At 43.5% G+C, this 22,617-nt stretch overlaps 1 protein-coding gene across 4 annotated transcripts; it reads right to left on the bottom strand.

Moving 5' to 3' along the window:
• Positions 1-5,205: 5,205 nt before the first annotated feature.
• Positions 5,206-21,263, bottom strand: LOC140719817 (regulator of G-protein signaling rgs-2-like). 4 transcript variants are annotated; one of them, XM_073034725.1, is made up of 6 exons: positions 20,888-21,263; positions 20,151-20,400; positions 16,748-16,875; positions 15,410-15,499; positions 10,414-10,648; positions 5,206-7,402 (listed from the first exon to the last, which is right to left on the bottom strand). In XM_073034725.1, exons 2-6 carry the CDS (start codon positions 20,298-20,300, stop codon positions 7,202-7,204), a joined length of 804 nt encoding a protein of 267 aa, XP_072890826.1. In that variant the 5' UTR covers positions 20,301-20,400; positions 20,888-21,263; the 3' UTR covers positions 5,206-7,201. The 4 variants fall into 4 exon arrangements, with proteins under 4 accessions (XP_072890826.1, XP_072890825.1, XP_072890827.1 ...); XM_073034724.1 differs by having other exon boundaries at positions 20,151-20,397; XM_073034726.1 differs by lacking the exon at positions 20,151-20,400.
• Between the last annotated feature and the right edge of the window lie 1,354 nt (positions 21,264-22,617).

The following is a 22,617-nucleotide window of genomic DNA, read 5'->3' as shown; positions in this document are numbered from 1 at the left end:
CTTTTCCTTTAAGCTCCCTCTGCACATGCTCCAATTCCTGTCTCCTGATCTAAAGGCAAACAAGAGAAACTCTGCAGATGCTTCAATATTTCATTTTTCACCCTTAACCCATGGCCTCTGGTTGTCCTCCCACCCAACCTCGGTGGAAAAAACCTGATTGCATTTACACTATCTGTACCCCTAATAATCTTGTATAACCTTGGTGCTCTTTTAGAAACTTTTTAGCTTTTTCTCTGCCCTGTACAGTCCATTTCTTTTTGTCTGCCCAACATGCTTTTGGTATGTGTCCTGCTTTGTTGCATTTTCTGCAAAGTTCACCTTTAACCCTGCATTAGTTGCATGTATGTGGGCCCCAGCCACAATGGTAACACAATTTGTTTTGCCAGGCCAGTTTCTGTTTAGATGCAGCAATTTTATTCATGCTCATTTTCATTCCTGATGGCAACTCAATTGTCTCTGCCTGCTGTTTCCATTGATACAGGGATTCCAATTGCTCTTTTAAATGTCAGTTGTGCTTCAGTTGGGATCCATTTTTGAATGTTTAGTTTGTGGAATCTCAAAAAAGAAAACAATCTCTTAGTGTATCATTAAGACCATGACTGAACTGACAATGCTCAGACAATCTTTTTAATTCAGTCACATACACTGAAAAGGACCCCAATTCCTTTTGATTCCACTTATGAAATCTAAAGCATTCTGCAATCTACAATGGCTTTGGTTCCAAATGTTCCTGCATTACTTTTACAAAACTCATTTCTGATAGAGCAATCAAACTTTGAAGTGAACTGTTTGCCTTTAAACCCAATGAACTCAGCAAAACTGGCACTTCTTCTCATTGCTTATTTTGCTTGCTTCAAAATACCATTCCTTTAGCTCAGTATACATGAGCCAATTGCCCATTGTGTAATAAAACTCGTCAATCTTTCCGATGTAGCTAGCTATTTCTGCTTTTTTAAAGATTGTTATCACCCAGTACTCACTCTTTATGAACCCTGAGTTCTTCCTTTTTCTAACTTTTTATAAACTCAATCATATATTTCCCTCTGAAGAACGTATGCTTTTTATAGACAATAGACAATAGGTGCAGAAGTAGACCATTTGGCCCTTCGAGTCTGCAGCACCATTCTGAGATCATGGCTGATCATCTACTATCAATACCCGGTTCCTGCCTTGTCCCCATATCCCTTGATTCCCCTATCCATAAGATACCTATCTAGCTCCTTCTTGAAAGCATCCAGAGAATTGGCCTCCACTGCCTTCCGAGGCAGTGCATTCCAGACCCCCACAACTCTCTGGGAGAAGAAGTTTCTCCTTAACTCTGTCCTAAATGACCTACCCCTTATTCTCAAACCATGCCCTCTGGTACTGGACTCTCCCAGCATCTGGAACACATTTCCTGCCTCTATCTTGTCCAATCCCTTAATAATCTTATATGATGCAATCAGATCCCCTCTCAATCTCCTTAATTCCAGTCTCTCTAACCTCTCTGCGTAAGACAGTCCGGACATCCCAGGGATTAACCTCGTGAATCTACGCTGCACTTCCTCTATAGCCAGGATGTCCTTCCTTAACTCTGGAGACCAAAACTGTACACAATACTCCAGGTGTGGTCTCACCAGGGCCCTGTACAAATGCAAAAGGATTTCCTTGCTCTTGTACTCAATTCCCTTTGTAATAAAGGCCAACATTCCATTAGCCTTCTTCACTGCCCGCTGCACTTGCTCATTCACCTTCAGTGACTGATGAACAAGGACTCCTAGATCTCTTTATATTTCTCCCTTACCTAACTCTACACCGTTCAGATAATAATCTGCCTTCCTGTTCTTACTCCCAAAGTGGATAACCTCACACTTATTCACATTAAACATCATCTGCCAAGTATCTGCCCACTCACTCAGCCTATCCAAGTAACCCTGAATTCTCTTAACATCCTCATCACATGTCACACTGCCACCCAGCTTAGTATCATCAGCAAACTTGCTGATGTTATTCTCAATGCCTTCATCTAAATCGTAGATGTAAATCGTAAACAGCTGTGGTCCCAATACCGAGCCCTGTGGCACCCCACTAGTCACCACCTGCCATTCCGAGAAACACCCATTCACCGTTACCCTTTATTTTCTATCTGCCAACCAGTTTTCTATCCATGTCAATATCTTCCCCCCAATGCCATGAGCTCTGATTTTACCCACCGATCTCCTATGTGGGACCTTATCAAATGCCTTCTGAAAATCGAGGTACACTACATCCACTGGATCTCCCTTGTCTAACTTCCTGGTTACATCCTCGAAAAACTCCAATAGATTAGTCAAGCATGATTTGCCCTTGGTAAATCCATGCTGGCTCGGCCCAATCCTATCACTGCTATCTAGATATGCCACTATTTCATCTTTAATAACGGACTCTAGCATCTTCCCCACTACTGATGTTAGGCTGACAGGATGATAGTTCTCTGTTTTCTCCCTCCCTCCTTTCTTAAAAAGTGGGATAACATTAGCCATTCTCCAATCCTCAGGAACTGATCCTGAATCTAAAGAACATTGGAAAATAATTACCAATGCATCCACAATTTCCAAGGCCACCTCCTTTAGTATCCTAGGATGCAGACCATCTGGACCTGGGGATTTGTCAGCCTTCAGTCCCATCAGTCTACTCATCACCGTTTCCTTCCTAATGTCAATCTGTTTCATTTCCTCTGTTACCCTATGTCCTTGGCCCATCCATACATCTGGGAGATTGCTTGTGTCTTCCCTAGTGAAGACAGATCTAAATTACTTATTAAATTCTTCTGCCATTTCTCTGTTTCCCATAATAATTTCACCCAATTCATTCTTCAAGGGCCCAACATTGTTCTTAACTATCTTCTTTCTCTTCACATACCTAAAAAACTTTTGCTATCCTCCTTTATATTCCTGGCTAGCTTGCGTTCGTACCTCATTTTTTCTCCCCGTATTGCTTTTTTAGTTAAGTTCTGTTGTTCCTTAAAAATTTCCCAATCATCTGTCCTCCCACTCACCTTAGCTCTGTCATATTTCCTTTTTTTTAATGCTATGCAATCTCTGACTTCCTTTGTCAACCACTGTGGCCCCTTTCCCCCCTTTGAATCCTTCCTTCTCCGGGGGATGAACTGATTTTGCACCTTGTGCATTATTCCCAAGAATAGCTGCCATTGCTGTTCCACTGTCTTTTCTGCTAGGATATCCGTCCAGTTAACTTTGGCCAGCTCCTCCCTCATGACTCCATAGTTTCCCCTGTTTAACTGCAACACTGACACCTCCGATCTGCCCTTATCCTTCTCAAATTGCAGATAAAAACTTATCATATTATGGTCACTACCTCCCAATGGCTCCTTTACTTCAAGATCGCTTAGCAAATCCTGTTCATTACACAAGTCTAAATCCAGAATAGCCTTGTCCCTAGTCGGCTCTCGTACAAGCTGTTCCAAGAATGCATCCTGTAGGCACTCTACAAACTCCCTATCCTGGGGTCCAGCACCAACCTGATTCTCCCAGTTCACCTGCATGTTGAAATCCCCCATAACTACTGCAACATTACCTTTGCCACATGCCAATGTTAACTCCCTATTCAACTTGCACCCAATATCCATGCTACTGTTTGGGGGCCTGTAGACAACACCCATTAGGGTCTTTTTGCCCTTACTGTTCCTGAGTTCTATCCACACAGACTCTACTTCTCCTGATCCTATGCCCCCCTTGCAAAGGACTGAATCTCATTCCTCACCAACAGGGTCACCCCACCCCCTCTGCCCACATTTCTGTCCCTACGATAGCACGTATACCCTTGTACATTCATTTCCCAGGTCTGATCTCCCTGCAGCCATGTCTCCAGTATCCCAACAACATCATAGTTACCCATTCGCACCTGAGCTTCAAGTTCATCCGCCTTATTTCTGACACTTTGTGCATTCAGATATAGAATTTTTAGCCCATTTCTCCTCTCTCTGTTTAAATCACTGCCTATTGTGCTTAACCCAGCTCCCCAAACTCCCATCGGGCTATACGCCCCTTGAATTTTGTTGTCCTTCCTAAATTTACTTATTCTTTCTGCACATTTAACTCCATGTTCCGTCAGACCATCCCTCTGTACATACGTCCTCCTTATCACTTGTTCCGCCTCACCTTTCTCGACTACACACTTAATATTCCAGAACCGTGTAGTCCCCACCTGTCCTTTATTCTTCATCTCGCTATCCTCTCTCACATTCTGGATCCCTGCCCCCTGCAAATTTAGTTTAAACACCCCCCCCCCCCCCCCCCGAGAAGCACTAGCAAACTTCCCTGCAAGAACGTTAGTTCCACTCCAGTTCAGGTGTAAACCGTCCCTTCGGAACAGATCTCACCTTCCCTGGAACAAAGCCCAATTATCTAAAAACCTGAAGCCCTCCCTCCTGCACCATCCTCTCAGCCATGTATTAATCTGTATAATCCTTCTGTTCCTTGCCTCACTTGCACGTGGCACAGGTAGCAATCCTGAGATTGTTACCCTGGAGGTCCTGCCCTTCAGCTTTGCACCTAACTCCCTGAACTCCCTACGCAGGACCCCCTCAATCATCCTACCCACGTCATTGGTCCCTACATGGACCACAACATTTGGGTTCTTGCCCTCCCTCTCGAGAATAACCTGCACCCGATCTGAGATGTCCTGGACCCCGGCACCAGGGAGGCAACATACCATCTGAGACTCCCAATCTTCCCCACAAAATCTCCTATCCGCCCCCCTGACTATAGAATCCCCTATCAATACCTCTCTCTTCTCTTCCCTCCTCCCCTTCCTAGTTGAGGGTCCAACCTCAGTGTCAGAGACAGGACCACTGCAACTTGTTCCTGGTAGGTCATCCCCACCAACAGTATCCAAAACGGTCTACTTATTGTTGATGGGAACGGCCACAGGAGTGCTCTGCTCTCTCTGTCTGCTCCCCCTGCCTCTCTTGACTGTCACCCATTTGTCTACCTCCTGTCTACCTCCTGTCTTTTTGGTGTAACTACCTCCTTTTTGTAACTTGGCTGTTCCTCGCTGTGCTGTATTTTGTTTTGAACGTCTCACTGCTTGGTGGTTGTGTTGGGTTAGTTTTAAAAATACCTCATCACCAATGTTATGCTTTGTAAATTCAAAACATTAAATTAATTCAAAAGAAGATCAGGAGTTCGAAATGCAAGTGTAATCTCGTGTTTAAGCGAAGTGCGCACATTTCATGTGGTAACATGATGTCGTATGCATTTAATGTATTTTTACATATAACTTGTAATCAATTATTCAAACAAACAAGACTGCTTAATCAACCAATATACATATACAAGATTACTCAAATATGACTGAAATATTAAATACACAACAATACTGAAAGTGATTCATTTTTCCCAGACTCTTATTGGGGATTGATAAGTATGTGTGAGCGAGGCAGGTTGACACTGGATCATTGTCTATGGATGATTCATGTCGTCTTCTTGTATGTTTCAGTAAAGGAGTCACCGTCGTAGCTTCAGTGAGAATCATCATTCACTACTGAAGATTGAAGCAGAGATGGGAGAGGGGAAGGAAGGCCTGGAAACATGAGGTTGTGTTCAAAGAGCTAACACTGGGCCCAGGCTACAGGCTCAGAGAATGCATCTTCTGGGGTGGCATGGTAGCGTATTGGTTAGCATAATGTTATACAGTGCCAGTAAGCACCCATCAGCGCTTGTTTCCCATCGCTGCCCAGCACAACCCTCGCTGATTTGATCTGATGCAAGTGACACATTTCATTGTGTATGTTTCAATTTATGTGTGATGAATAAAGATAATTCCTAATCTCATCTCTTTTGTTCCCGGTTGCCATCTCCCTCCTGTCGCTGATGCTGGGCTGAGGACCTGCTCAGATCTCCGGCTGGAGGAGAGCCAGAGGTGCAAGCACTCTCCTCTCCCCCGCTGTGGATCTGTGAATACGGGAACTTAAGGAGCACAAGGTGGTCGAAAGCATAGGTAGAGTGGATAGCCAGAGACTTTTTTCCCAGGGTAGAAACATTAAGATGATCAGAGGAAAGCATAGGGGGGATATTAGAATTAAGTTCTTTACACAGAGACTGTATGGAGTGCTCACCAGGGATGGTGGTAGAGACAGTTGCATTAGGGACATTTAAGAAAGTCTTGGATAGAAAAGTGGCAGGTTATGTAGGAGGGAAGGGTTAGATTGATCTAAGCATAGATTCAAATGTTGGCACAACATCGTGGACTGAAGGGGAAATTCTAAGATTGTGTTGGTGAACCATGGTGACACGTTGCAGGCCTGTACTGTGCTGTAATGTTCTATGTTTTTATATCAATAAACACTACCCATTCCAGTTGCTATTGATAACAGATAATACCTCAGCATTCAAAGTCATTTATTGTTCCAGGGTTTTTAGGAAATTGTTTTTTCTCCTCTCCTGTGGGTAGTACCATTTCATGTCCTTTATATGTCCGCAAACAAAAAGAACCAATCAGCAGTCTGCACACAATATCTGCATTTTGAAAGCCATATTCTTGAAGCTAAATACAGGGTTGATTGATAAACTATGTTGGCAATCCAGTATTCAGTGTAAAAATAAACAAACAAATTCTATCAGCAGGTTTTCTGGAATGATTTTTCAGTTATTATTGATTAAAGATGAAATATGCAATCTCTGTTATAATTCAGTGAGGTACTGGGTGAAGGGTGATGAAGTGGCGATACGTCCCTACCAAAGGAGGTTTAAGGCGCTCCTTCCCTCCACTAGCCTGCAGGTCACCCTTCAGCAAGGTGTAACACCTGCGTAGCCCCCTGATCAGGGTCACGTGAAACCATGGCAGCAGGTGATGGATGGTCGTATGAACATCTGGTTCAAGTCCTGGTTATGCCCTGATACCAGGCTGTCAATCTCTGAAGAGTATTGATAATGGTTGGGGTCACCTGTCTTGTAAAGGCACTGCCCAGAAGAAAACAATGGCAAATAACTCCTGTAGAATAACTTGCCAACAAAGACCATGATCGTCTGCATTATATGACACGGCACATGATGATGATGAATGGCTGGCAGTTTGGTATGAATGTGCTGGTCTCTTTCTGCATCTGAAGTAGTGAGACAGATCCCAGCAGGAGACCTGAGGGTTTGATTTCCCCAGAGTCCTTGGTCAGGTCAGAAATTAGCTCAGTTGCTTGGTGTTGGACACATTATTAAAGTGATTATTACAGATCGGAGTCCATTCCATTGTCTGAGGGAGATAGTTCTTTCAGAAGTGACTTGTACAGTGGCGAATTCAGGAACCTGGGGTAGGAGTCCCTGTGCATCAGTGCATACACGTGCATCTGTGCTTCGTCAAAGATGTTTGTTGTTGGTGTTGCCATGTTTTTGTTGATTGCTTCTCGCACGCTGGCATCAATGCTGATCTGGAAAAGAAATCCATCAATGAGCAAAGAAATGCTGGAGGAACTCAGCAGGTTAGGCAGCATCTATGCAAATGAACAAACTGTTGATGTTTTGGGCCGAGACCCTTTTTTGGGACTGGAAAGGAAGAGGGAAGATGTCAGAATTAAAAGGTGGGAGGAGGAGGAGAAGGAGGTCTAGCTAGAACAGAGTTCCCTTCCTGGGCTCCAAGGACCCCTTGGTTAATGGGCAAGGTCCATGGCATAAAAAAGATTGGGCACCCCTGAGACAGAAGGTGATAGCTGAGGCCATGTGGGTGCCCTCTATGCCCTATGTACTATGCCCTCTTCATGGTGGCTGTATGGCACAAGAGGCACTATGCCCTCTTCATAGTGCACCATTTGTAGCAGTAATTTCCGATTCACACTGCTGACCCTTTTTCCCATACCAAGAGCATTTTTTTCTCAGCCACTCATCTTACAGTCTGCATCATCTGAGCTAATCTTCCCCATATCTATCCTTTCAGCCTTTATTCATACCTCAGGATTTCCAAGCGGCCCCCCATTTCAATTCTACTTCCCTTTCCCATTCTGACATTTCAGTCCACAGCCTGCTCTGCTGGCACGGTGAGGCCTCGCTCAGATTGGAGGAGCAACACCTTATATTCCAACGGGGTAGCCTCCACCCTGATGTTATGAACATTCATTTCTCAAACTTCCAGTAATTGGCCTCCCCCCTTCACTATTCCCCATTCCTGCTTCCCTCTCTCACCTTATCTCCCTACCTGCCCATAACCTTCCTCCCCTTCCCCTTCTTCAATGGAATTCTGCTCTCTCCTCTCAGCTTCCCTCTTCTCCAGCCCTTTATCTCTTTCACTAATCAACTTCCCAGCTCTTTACTTCACCCCTCCCCCTCTCCTGGTTTCACCCACCACCCACCACCTGTACTTCTTCCTCCCCTACCCCTCCTTCTTATTCTGACTTCTCCCCTTTCTTTCCAGTCCTGTTGAAGGGTCTCAGCCCAAAATGTCTACTGCTTACCCTTTTCCATAGATGCTACCTAGCCTGCTGAGTTCCTCCAGCATTTTGTGTGTGTCACTGTAATAATTTTATGTATTGCACTGTACTGCTGATGCAAAAAAAAAAACAGATTTCTTAACGTGTGTGTGATGATAAATTTGATTCTGATATGGGTCTCTATAGTGGTCTGGGAGTGGGAAGGGGGCAGGGAGAGGGGAGTCATCATTGGGAAAAGGGGAAGGGAGTGGGAAACACCAAAGAGACAATCTGTAATGATTGATAAACTAATTGTTTGGAATCAAATGACCTTGCCTGTTGTCATAGGGCTGGGTATGTCTGCACCAGAGTCACCCCCTGCCCTTGGAACTCCTTCTCTGCCACGTGTCCCACACCCCTTCCATGGCACTCCGCCCTCACCATTCCCAACACCCTTTGTTCCCACCAGATTTACAATCTTGCTCCCTGCTCCATGTTGACAAATACAGTACTTTTTTGTGCAAAAGTCTTAGGCACCCTAGCTATATATTCGTGCCTAAGATTTCTTCACAGTTCTGTATATTAGGAGCAATATACAGTGCCCAGTGACCAACCAAGTGGCATGTTGTGAGAGGACACAAGAATGGCAGGGGATATTCATGGGGACACAGGGAGAACATGTGAACTCCATTCAGAGAGGAGGACAGGACTGAAACTGGGTCACAGTGGTAGGAGGCAGTAGCATTTGGAAAATCTGGATGATGGGAAGGTAAAAAGACAGATGTTGCATCTCTTGCCACTTGGTGCTCACTGTCTTGGCTCAAGCACAAAGAATGTTGAAAAGAACTAAAGGTGTTCAAGCTATCAAAGAGCACTAAAGAAGCTATCAAGGTCAAAGAACACTGAGGCTGTCTACAAGAAGGGTCAGAGCCATCTCTACTTCCTGAGGAGACTGAGGTCCTTTAACATCTGCCAGATGATGCTGAGGATGTTCTACAAGTCTGTGGTGGCCAGTGCTATCATGTTTGCTGTTGTGTGCTGGGGCAGCAGGCTGAGGGTAGCAGACACCAACAGAATCAACAAACTCATTCGTAAGGCCAGTGATGTTGTGGGGGTAGAACTGGACTCTCTGACGGTGGTGTCTGAAAAGAGGATGCTGTCCATCCATCTTGGACAATGACTCCCATCCACTCCATAATGTACTGGTTAGGCACAGGAGTACATTCAGCCAGAGACTCATTCCATCGAGATGCAACACTGAGCGTCATAGGAAGTCATTCCTGCCTGTGGCCATCAAACTTTACAACTCCTCCCTCGGAGTGTCAGACACCCTGAGCCAATAGGCTGGTCCTGGACTTATGTCCACTTGGAATAATTTACTTATTATTACTTAATTATTTATGGTTTTATATTGCTATATTTCTACACTATTCTTGGTTGGTGCGACTGTAACGAAACCCAATTTCCCTCGGGATCAATAAAGTATGTCTGTCAATGTGTTCATCACCGCTGTCTACATTCCCCTTTCACCTCTCGAGCGTTAACGCCAAGGTTGCACTGGGAGATCTTTACAGTATGATAGGCTCTCTACAAAACATGCCTCTAAGTGGTCTCTTCATAACTACAGGAAGCTTAAATCTGTTATGTGTTGTGGGGTTTATTGTACTTTTTAAAATTGTGTTCTTTATGCTTCATGTATCTTTTGTGCTGCATCAGATCCATTTTGTTCTCCTTTACATTCGTGTACTGAAGAGTTACAATAAGCAATCTAGACTCTTGAACTCAGAAGGGAAGTAAACTTACAAAACAATTAAGAATGACGGTGGAAGAAAAAGCATGTCAGCTGTGGGCCAGTGAGTCATAGAGCTGTGTGTGTGCTCAAATTCCTTGTAAGGACCTTGATCACAAAATATAGACCAACACTGAGGAAGTATCACATTGACACTTCAAAACAGCAGGAAAATTTACGAAGTATTGAGTTGTTAAAGACACTGTGTGAATACAAATTCTTTCTTCCTTATTTTGTGTCCATGACTCACCTCCTTTGGAGACAGAACTGAAATATAATCAAAATATATTGATGTTGCCTTTTCCATAATTAAGGTTTTCTGATCTTCCTGCTTGAATTCTTCACAGGCAAGCCAGAAAAGAATGTTTTCATCGCTGTGCTCACTCTGTAAGAACTTCGATAAGAATTTCCTCCCATTTGGATCCTTTAGGAGGTGTTCAAAGGACTTGGACCAAGATATGACTTCATCCAGATTCACACTCAATCTGTTGAGTATAGATGGAAAAAGAAATAATTGGAAGCTTAAAGATTTCCCCCCTTCCTTCGCAGTACTGAGTATAGGTCCTTGTCTGAAATGTTGACACTTTATTCCTCTCCATAGATGCTGCCTGACCTACTGGGTTCCTCTAGCATTTTGAGTGTGTGTTATTCTAGATTTCTAGCATCTGTAGAATCTTTTGTCGTTATGCATTCAGTTTGTTTTCAATCAGAATAAACAATTTTGAATTTGTAAGAGAACAGTGGTTAAGTTTATCTGTGAATAATGGACTTGATGGAAAAGAGTTCAAATATTCTGGAACATGAGGCAAATTCTGGGCAGAACAATATAGTATGTCCAGCAGCAACAATAGAAAATGGTGGAGATACTAAGCAGGTCAGGCAGCATCTGAGAAGCAATAATGTTCAAGTTAATTTACAGTTGATAACTTTTTATCAGAACCTTGTGAAAGGCCAACCTTATCCCCCTCTACCTGCAGATATCCTTTGATCTGCTGGGTTGAGCTTGCAATCCCTGTAAGAAGGGAAACATAAAATGCCGACCTTTCTCTCCCATGAGCTGGAAGGGTGTTGATCGTGAGTAATATGGGAAGCCTCTGTGACAGACACCAGGACAGGTCAAAGAGTCAATTAGATGAGCTCTATAGAACAAAGAATGGTCCATCACAGGAACAGGCCCTTCAAACTACAACATTATGACAAAAATAATTAAATTAGTAATTAAATGCCCAACGAAACTATTCCCTTCTGCCTATACAATGCCCATATCCAACCATTTCCTGCATATTCATGTACTTATCAAAGTTCAATGTACATATATGTCACAATATACAACCCTGGGATTCATTTTCTTGTTGGCATACTCAATAAAGCTATAGAATAATAACCATTTAACAGAATCAATGAAAGACCGCACCTCGAAGATCTTGAAAATCTCTACCGTACTTGCCACCACCCTGGCAGTGCATTCCAGATAACTACCACACTTTGTGCAAAAAAAAACTTGTGCCTTGTGGTACAAATCATTTTCATTTACACCTAATCCCTCTCAGTTTAAGTGCAAACCCTTTGGTATTAGACATTGCAACCCTGGGAAAGGATTTCGGGTGAATGAATAGTCATCAAATTTAGTAAAAGGATTTTAATAAAAATCAATTGGTAAAGTCTCTTTGGGGGAAACATCTAGATTATAAGTGGAAGAATAGACAGACGAGTTAGTAGAAAATCAAAAATGTGAGAAAGTCTTCAGATGCCAGAAATCCAGAGCAACACACAAAATGCTGGAGGAACTCAGCAGGTTAGGCAGCATCTTAGGAAATGAATAAACAGTCGATGTTTTGGGCTGAGCTTTCTTCAGGACTGGAAAAGAAGTGGGGGGTGGGTGTGGGAAAGACACCAGAATAAAAAGATAGGGGGGAGGGGATGGAGGGTAGCTCGAAGGTGATGGCTGAACCGGGTGGATGGGGAAGGTAAAAGGATGAAGAAGAAGGAATCTGATAGGAGAGGAGAGTGGATTGTAGGAGAAAGGGAAGGAGGAGAGGCACCAAGGGGAGATGATAGGCAGGTGAGAAGAATACATTTCTTACACAGAGAATTGTTGGGTCATGCACTGCTCCACCATAAATGGCTGTGTATATAGATTTCATAGCAGCTTCTAAAAGGGAAATGGATAACAATTTGAAAATAAAAATTTAAAACAAAAGATCTGGGGAAAGGGTTGTAAGATGGGAGTAACTCACAAAGGTCGAACAGACACAATGGTGTAAATAGGGAGGGGCCTTGACAGCACACTAAAGGGCCTCAGTAACTGCCACAACCATCTGTGACATGAGAAAGATTGACTGGCTGTGGACAAATTTAAAAAAAAACCTTCCCTTTTTTAATCGAATTATCTTTTTCTAGACAAACGTTTTTCATTGCATCGTGGGGTATGCGTTTCGAAATCTAGCTCCAGTTTCTAAAAGTTACTTCCTTGATGTTATCAATATATGAGCTCCAGAACAATTTTTCTGATTAAGTAGTATTTTGTAGACAGTAGCAAGCCAGAAGTACAAGATAGACACTAATGTTCAGGAAAAAAATGCTTCGCCCAGATAATGAGAAACTCACAACTACAGAGAAATGTTAAAGTGAATAAGACAGTTGTACTTAGGGGAACTCAGACTGACACACAATGGAAAAATATGCTGGCAATGCACACAAAATGCTGGAAGAAATCAGCAGCATCTATAGAAGAGTAAACAGTTAATGTTTCGGGCCGAGACCCTTCATCAGGTCTGGGAAAAAGGATGAGAAGTTAGAGCAAGAAGGTGGTGGTGAGGGTGGAGGGGAGGAAGAAGTACAGGTGGTGGGTGATAGGTGAAATCGGGAGAAGGGGAGGGGTGAAGTAAAGAGCCGGAAAGTTGATTAGTGAAAGAAAGAAAGAAAGGGCTGGAGAAGGGGGTATCTGATAGGAGAGGGGAGAAGACCATGGAAGAAAGGGAAGGGGTGGAGCACCAGAGAGAGGTGATGGGCAGGAGATAAGGTTTGCGAGGGAAATGGGAATGGTGAAAGTGGGGAGGGGGCAGAGCAATTGCCAGAAGTTGGAGATATCGAGTTTCTCTTCCAGGAAAGATGAGTTGATTTGTTGGTTCAAACTCTGCCGAAGGGATACTCTTATGAAAAAGAAACCCTGTTGAAAGGCCTATTTCTATTCTATACTATCTTAGTATTTCCTCTTTTTTTTTGGTATTAATGCTGAATTTAGAGCCTCTTGTAACAAATTTACCAAAAAAATATGAAAAATATAAACCTCTACAGCTTCCGTCTTCTCCGCTTTGTGCCCAGTGGGAAAATATCTTAGATAATGGGTTGTGTTTCGAAGTCCTGTCATTTATAAAGATATGTTGGCTTGCATTTTACAAAGTTTGCCTGAAGATCATTGAAGATATAAATGAATATTAGAATAATTTCTTAAGCAATATGAGTCTGCCAACAGCCAATACCTTTATTCAATATAACTGAGCATGGAATTGTTCCTAACATGCTATGATAATTACTTTCTCACTCTTCCATGTGTATCACAATGGGATCTTCCCCATCTAGAGTCATACAGTCGTAGAAACGTACAGTACAGAAACAGGCACTTCGGCCCATCCAGTCTATGCAGAACCATTTAAACTGCCTCTTCCCATTGATCTGCACCAGGACCATAGCCCTACTATCCATGTACCTATCCAAACTTGCTTTGAGAGGCTGGTCAAGGACTACACCTGCAGCATTCTGCCACCCGCACTGGACCTCCGACAATTCAGTTACCGACACAACCGATCGACCGACGACGCAATAGCCACAACTCAACACACATCTGGAGAAGAGGGATGTTTATGTGAGAATGCTGTTCTTGGACTACAGTTCAGTATTCAACACCATAACTGACCTCGGCCTTCACCCTGCCTTGTGTAGCTGGATCCTGGACTTCCTGTCAGATTGCCGGCAGGTGGTAAGCGTGGGCCCCCTCATCTCTGGCCCTCTGACCCTCAACACAGGTGTCCCTTAGGGCTGTGTGCTAAGCCCCTCCTTTACTCTCTGTATACCCATGACTGTGTTGCCACCCACAGCTCCAATATGCTAATTAAATTTGCTGACGACACTACACTGATTGGCCTAATCTCAAATAATAATGAGGCAGTTTACTGACAAGAAGTCACCACCCTGACACAGTGGTGTCAAGAAAACAACCTCTCCCTCAACATTGTGAAAACAAAGGAGCTGGTAGTGGACTACAGGAGGAATGGAGACAGGCTAACCCTTATTGACATCAATGGATCTGGGGTTGAGATGGTGAACAGCTTAAGTTCCTCGGCATAAACATCACTGAGGATCTCTCGTGGTCTGTACATACCGGCTCTGAGGTGGAAAAAGGCACAACAGTACCTCTTTCTCCTCAGATTGTTGAGGAAGTTTGGTATGGCCCTCAAATCCTAAGAACTTTCTACAGGGGCACAATTGAGAGCATCCTGACTGGCTGCATCACTGCCTGGTATGGGAACTGTACCTCCCTCAATCACAGGACTCTGCAGAGAGTGGTGTGGACAGCCTAGCACATCTGTTGATGTGAAATTCCCACTTTTGAGGACATTTACAAAGAAAGGAATGTAAAAAGTCTCAAAGGGTCATTGGGGACCCGAGTCACCCCGACCACAGACTGTTCCAGCTGCTACGATCCAGGAAGCAGTACCGCAGCATAAAAGCCAGGACCAACAGGCTCTGGGACAGCTTCTTCCACCAGGCCATCAGGCTGCTTAATTCATGCTGATGCAACTGTTATATCGACTATCCTGTTGTATATTCTTTTCTTTTTCTCTTCTTTTTTTCTTTTTCAATGACAAATTACTATAATTGCACATCGCACATTTGAATGGAGAAGTGACGTAGAGATTTTTGCTCCTCATGTATATGAAGGATGTAAGTAATAAAGTCAATCCAATTCAATTCAAACTTCTCTTAACTATTGAAACTGAGATCATGTGCAGCATCTACTTGTAGAGTTTTATGTCCCATTTTTCCCATGGGCATCTACTTGTCCGAGCAACATCAACAATAACATTTGGATGTGTGCCGGAACTCTGAATTATGATGTGATACTGATCTAGAAGCAATGAGTAACACCAACTCAGACAAATTTATAATCAATAAATTATGCAATCATTTTTAAAAGTAGCACTTAAATGGAGAAGAATTTTAAGTCTCAGTAGTGAGATATTCACCTTTCTTCTTGTTTCTGAAGACTATCCTGTTTGGAAATGATAGAAAATTTTTGACTGCGGTCATCTATATCCTTGTTCCTGACTGTTAAACTGGAAAGAGATGGAGAGTTATTTCTTTCAGCTTATAGACAGCTTAATAGATCAGTATTTCTTTCTTCATTGTTTTGTTCCTTCCTTATTAAACAACAATTTGCAATTACGAAGTACCGAGTAAAAAGCCATAAACTGATAGTTAAATTATACACACAGTAAGTATCTCTGGAATAGATCATAGTCTGAAATGAAAGAAGGGATTGGTTGTTCGGATTGGCTGTTTCTTTGTAGGGTTGTTCGGCGAGCCTGGGGGTTAGGTCACAAACGTTTCGTCACCAGTCGAGGTGATATTGTCAATGCACGTTGAGTGCTGTTTCTGCCGAATGTTTGCATTTATATCAGTCCGACTCATTGTTTGAATTGGTTAGCTGTTGCACTAGCTCCTAGACATAGAAATCATAGAAAAATACAGCACAGAAACAGGCTCTTCAGCCCATCTAGTCCGAACTGAACCATTTAAACTACCTACTCCCATCAGCCAACACAGGACCATTTCCCTCCATACCCCTACCATCAGGTAGGCAGGGTGCTGAAGAATGCTTTTGGCCTGCTGGCCTTCGTCATTTAGAGCTTTGAGCATAAAGTGGGATGTTACGTTGCAGTTGTACAAGATGTTGATGAGGCTTCATTTGGAATATTTGTTTGTTGTCAGCCTACTACAGCTGGAAAGAGTACAGAAAATATTAACATGGACATTGCCAGGATTCAAGCGACTGAGCTTAGAGGAGGGATTCCCACGGACCCTTTGGGCAATGGTAAGGCGTAAACAAGGTTGGGAACCCCTGCTTGAACAGGATGGGGCTTGATTCATTGGAGCAAAGGAGAATGGGCGGTGAGGTACGTGTGTGATTGAAAGAAATGGTCTGGGAAACAACTATAGATGTTGGTTAAGGGGATACATAGTAGCCAAAGTCTTGGAGAACTCTCATGTTCTTCTTCAAAATGGTGGCCTTGAGATACATATCTGCCTGGGAGGACAGAGGGTGCATTCTGTAACACTTTCCCCTTGACCTACCTCGATATACTGATGTAATGAAATGATCTGTACAGATGGCATGCAAAACAAGGTTTTTTGGTGCATGTGACAATAACAAACTGATTTAGCAATTCACCAGTGTTCTGGTAAACCACTTATCAGACGGACAGCATCTCTGGCACTCTTGGATGCCTTTAGGACATCGAATCTGTGAGAACATCTGCTGAACCTTTACGTAACATATCGTCAATGCACGTCCATATACCTACCAGGAGCAGCAGCAGCACCAGCAGAAACAGCAAGTATTGGGACGTCTCCTGCACTGGGAAGAAGCCTGGGAGCTGCTGTCTGACTGTGATGTCTGTCTTCTCATCTGTATTTCTTCAGAATCCATAGCCTGGAATGGAGAAGGCAAGACAACATTTGCTACCTTATAGATAAGAGAAAGCACAGAGCAAATGACTCTTAGTACCAATGTACTGATAGTAACCCACTCTTTCTCCAGGGTAATGAATGTATCAGACCACAAGCAGTGTGCTGACATTTACAGGTCCTCAGCAAATTTGCCACTCTGTTTTTCTTTTCAATTCTTCCTCTCATTGACGTTAGACAAGAGTAATTCCGCAGACGTAGAGGCATACAAAAATATGAGGGCTGTAGATAGGGTAAATGCAAACAGGCACTTTCCACTGAGGTTGGGTGGGACTGCAACCAGAGGCACAGCTTAAGGGTGAAAGGAGAAAAGTTTAAGGGGAACATGAGGGCAAACTTCTTCTCTTAGAGGGTGGTGAGAGTGTGGAACGAGCTGCCAGTGCAAGTGGCGCATGTGTGCTCAATTGTAATGTTTAAGAGAAGTTTGGATAGGTATATGGTTGGTAGGGGTATGTTGATGCAGGTCGATGGGAGCAGGCAGTTTAAATGGCTCAGCACAGACTAGATGGGCCAAAAGGCCTGCTTCTGTGCTGTATGTGACTCTATGACTCTATGTTGGAAATCCAGAGGATGTCCTGATGAAGGGTATTGGCCTGAGACATCAACTGTTTGTGCCTCTCCATAGATGCTGCCTGATCTGCTGGGTCCCTCATCGTTGATAGTACTGGCTCTTCCAGGAGGGCAGCTGAACAGAGTCCTGTCCTGGGGACCAGGGGCATCATCACAGACAAGGATGTTGAAAGGGGTTGGGGGGTGTTTTAAAGTTTAAGAGCTATGACTGGCGTTTCCTTGCCCCGTGGCAGCAGAGATTAATTACGGCCTCATAGAAGTTTCAAAGGTTATGAGAGGCGTGGACAAGGAAGTCACGGAGAATCTGTTTCCTACAGCAGGAATGTCAAATACTAGAGAATATGCATTTAATGTGAGAGGATGGAAGTACAAAGGAGATGCGTAGGTGAAGTTTTTTGGTAGTTGCCAAAGGGGATTGGTGGAAGCAGTTACAACAGTGGTCTTTAAGAGGCTGTTAGATAGACCATGAATACATAGGGACCAGAGCAAGGGTTCCCAACCTAGGGTCCAGAGACAGCTCGGTTAATGGTAACGCTCTATAGCATAAAAAATGGTTGGGAACTCTTGGACTAGAGGGATATGGATCATCTATAGGCAGAATGGTGCTGTGGTAGAGTCTATACATCCTCCCTGTGGAATGCATACATTTTCACTGGGTACTCTGTCCGGTTTCCTGCAACAGCCTGAAATGTTGACTGCTTACTCTTTTCCATAGATGCTGCCTGACTTGCTGAGTTCTTGGAGCATTTTGTGTGTGTTGCTGTGCTGTACTCTTCGATATTTGATCCGTTTTCTACAAATACATCTCAGTTTGCACCTCAGTATCATGTGAGGCTGAATATTTACTGTATATCATCAGTAGGCATCATTTCAGCCAGCAGGGCCTCCCTGCCTTTTTTATGCCATGGACCCCTACCATTAATCGAGGGGTCCATGGACCCCAGGTCAGGAACCCCTGAGCTAGAGCAAATGGAGAGGCACCTGGAGTGAGGGACTATTGTAATGCAATTCCATATGATGTTCCTGATGAATTCCCACTCCAGAGTCAGCCCAGAGTTCTAACTACATTGTAGCATCAGCACAAAGCTGGATTTAGCTCAGACAGGCATGAAACATATGAGCCTCTTGTGGCTCTGCTTGACTGATAATCTAGAGCATTTCAGTGAAGGTGACAAAAACTAATTAATCCATACAAACATTCCTCCAGATGAGTTTTGGCTAATTGGATGGGGAAGCAGTGTCTGCTGGCATGAGATTTGCTAATTCAAGGACAGAGAATTAACACAGAGTAATGGTGGTGGGCGGGGGTGTGTAAGGAGGAGCTTTAGGTGTTGGTTCTTGATTTAACCCTAATGCCCTTGAGTGCACCCTGTAAACTCGTGGAGATCAGGGGTGTAGTTGGTATTTTTGAAGCATCTCTGTAGAGCTGATTTAATAGAGAATTAGATAAATACTTGAGAAAGAAACAACTGTGGGAGTTTAGGGAAGAGGAAAAGAAGGAGTACTGGTTTCCTCTTCCAGTACAGATGCAAACAGACAAATATCCTCCTGTGTATCAACAGTACTATGCAAAAGTCCGAGACATGTATGTACAACTAGGGGGTGCCTAAGACTTTTGCACAGTACTGTATTTGTCAGCGTGCAGTGGAGAGCAAGTTTATAAATCTACCCTCTTCCCACTCTCATTCCATAATACAGACCGATATCAGAATCAGGTTTATCATCACTCACATACGTCCATATGTCATGAATTTTTTTATGGTAGCTGTAGAGTGCAATATATAAAATTACCACAGCACTGTACAAAAGTCTTAGGCACCCTGGCTGTATATATGTACCTAAGATTTTTGCACAGTACTGTAATTCGATTAATTATTTGAGAAGTAGAGGCACAAAATATATTTTAAAAAATTAACTCTCAGCATACGAGGTGACATTGAGCGCTAATCCCTTATGGTCATTCTGACTAGGACCTACGGTGGAATTTCATTACTGCTGCTGTCAAAATCCTGGAAGGTCTCTGACGAATCACTGTCTCTGCAGGGAGCAGCAATTCAAGACGGTGGCTAAGCACTGCCTGTGGAGAAGCTGATCTTCCAGGATTTTGATGGCAATGGTGGTGAAATTGCACTGTGTGTCCTAGTCGGAACGATGGGTGGCCCAGAAGTGAATCTGGAGGTGAGGGCATTCCTATGCCCTAGCTGTCCTTGCCCTGTCAGAGAGTGGGTTTATGAGATGCTGCCAAGACTGCATAGGCAGAGGCTTTAGACATTGCTTTGCTGTGATTTGCTTGTCAAAGCTATTACTAAAATTCTTCAGTAAATGATGTACTGTGAACTGCAGAGTCAGTTTATGATGGACATCGTGTGATAAATGCGTCCAGAGGATCTCACACACAACGCTGGAGGAACTCAGCAGGTCAGGCAGCATCTATGGAAATGAATAAACAGTCAAGGTTTCCGGCTGACACACTTCTTCAGGACTGGAAAGGAAGGGGGAACGCCCCAGAATAAAAAGGTTGAGGCAGGGGAAGGGGATAGCTGGAAGGTGACAGGTGAAGCCAGGTGGGTGGGAAAGGTAATCATGACTGCAGTAGCAAGTCTGGGTGAGAACATGGTCGAAGAGTTGGAGGGCAGCAGAGATCTAGGTACCTCCTTCTCCTCCCCTCACCTTTTTATTCTGGCATCTTACTCCTTTTCCAGTCCCGATGACGGGTCTCAGCCCGAAACGTCGACTATTTACGCTTTTCCATCGAAGCTGCCTGACTTGCTGAGTTCCTCCAGCATTTTGTGTGTGCGTGTTGCTCTGGATTTCCAGCATCTGAAGAATCTCTTGTGTTAAAAATAACGTCCTGCCTTGCTTCCATCACTGGCATAATTCCTCCAGCATTTTAGATTCTACAAGCTGCTGACTTCCTCTGCTAAGCACAATTGTATAGAACCTTCAAATACTGCAAAACATCCCAAAGTACAGCCCCAGAAAAAAAAAACTGATTCTGAATCACATTGTAATTCAACAAACTGCAGTGTTGGGTGTTTGAAACAAAAACCGGAACTGTTAGTCAGACAGTATATATGGAAAGAGAAACAGAGTTAACATATTAAAACAATGAGCGTTTTTTTTCATCTTGAAAATTGACTACTTTGCTTTCCACAGATGCACAATTATAATTGACCTTCGGAGTGTTTTCTGTTTTTTTAAAAAAACTATTACAATGGATAATTCAAATCTTGATCAATTAGGCAGGTTTGCAAATAAAAAAAGAAACATCTTAAAAGAAGGAGCAAGGGGCAGAGAGGGTTAATGAAGGAATATGAAAGCTTCGGGACTAGACATTTGAAAGCATAGCTACACTGGTGAAGCATTAAATTCAAAGATATGCACGAAACCAGAAAGAATGCAGAGACCTTGGAGAGCTGTAGGGCGAGATGGGAAGATTCTCAACTCCTGAAGCACATCAAAGGGCAGCGGACATCTGTTTCCCAGAGCTAGCTGCTGTCCGAGCAACGTAAAGGCTGTGTAGCACTGACACCCTGGTCAAGTCGGTCAGATGATTAAACAGGATATACAGAAGTCCAAACCAGCAGGGGAGAAGTTTCTGTGCAAGATCAATCTGAAACTTCTCTTCAGTCAGAATCCATGTTGAAGTCCTAGATCCTCCAGATTGAGAAATACAAATTGATGGTTAAATCAACTCTTGGATGGGTTTGCGAGACCGTAAAGCAATTCGAAGTCTTCCCATTTTTTTTCTCTTGCACACAGCTTGATGTTTTGTGGAAGTACTTGTTGCATATTCAAGACTGCTTGCCTAACAGGAAATGTTGTTATCTGTGTAATGTTGTACCTGCAGGATATTGCACAGGTCACATTTTTACACTGTTGCAAAATATGTCATAACTTTCCCATGATTGTCCTTTTCTCGGGGCATGATAACTAATTTCTGTCGAGTTTCAAATGCTTGTTTAAACTTGACAATTCGTTCCACTGCCTTTGTGAAAATTCAAACAATAATGAGCCAACATCAGTGGCATTAATGCAGTGAAATATTTCTCAGGAGGGGAAATCAAAGCTGATTTGACACTGAGCTGCATGTTGGGCTAATAGGGACTGATGACTAAAAGCTTAGTCAGTGGGAAAGATTGTCCCAAAGGAGAGAGAGAGAGACTCGCAGATCACCCAGCACACATGTACTGTATACTCTGTCTGAAATACCTCACCCATCCCAACTCCCCTACTCTCAACCAACACTGGTCACTTCTCATCTTCTGTTGCTGCTGTTTGACATATGTACAACTGCTTGTTTTATTGTAATTGTGTCAGTAACATTATACTGTCTTACACAAACATGCACCTTATGTCAACCTGTCAGTCTTTAGGCCGTGCCGTTCAGGGGCTTGTGCTAATTTCATGTTGTGCTGCCTGTGCTAGATCATAACAGTATGTGCTGTGTGTGACTGTATCTACACCTTTTTCCAGAACGCTGTTTCGTTTGCCAGTGTACATGTGTGTGTTTGAATGACAATAAACTTGGACTTGAATTCCAGACCATGATACCTAAAGTTGAAGATATAACAAGAGGCAGGAACCTTGGGACTGCAGCAGTCTGGGATAATCCTTCATCTCTTTATTATTAATAAGGAAAGAAAATTAGTTTTTTTCCAGATCTCTGGAACTACTCCATGCCCAATGTCAGGACACTGGTGATCCCTAGTGACTACGTACTGGAGACAAAGTACAAAACAAGGAAGACTACTAAGTACCTTATTAATAACGAACAATGCTATCAACGGGGAGGCGAGCAGAAGTGGAGGTGCAGGGAAGGCCCGGTTGAGGCCAGCGAAAGCGGAGGCGGAGTCGAAGTAGAGTCAAGGCAGAGCCGTGGCAACCCCAAGAGTGAGGGGAGTCTCAAAGTCTGATCGATTTAAGCACTGGGCCGAATCATGGCGGTGGGATTCAGGTCCCTGAGAGGTCCAAGTATGAGGGATGACCGGTGTTCAGACCATTTGAGCACTGGGCCTGATTGAACAGGTCAGGCTGTTGGGATCGGAGACAAGACAAGGGTCAGTCCTGTCTGGTTCTGCTTGCTGCTCTGTGACATTTCAGTTCTGTGCTGAACTCAGGCCGTGGCCTGCACCGG

Source organism: Hemitrygon akajei, chromosome 32 (assembly GCF_048418815.1).
Source record: "Hemitrygon akajei chromosome 32, sHemAka1.3, whole genome shotgun sequence".
Classification (NCBI taxonomy): domain Eukaryota; kingdom Metazoa; phylum Chordata; class Chondrichthyes; order Myliobatiformes; family Dasyatidae; genus Hemitrygon; species Hemitrygon akajei.
This window is presented reverse-complemented; position numbering and strand designations above follow the sequence as displayed.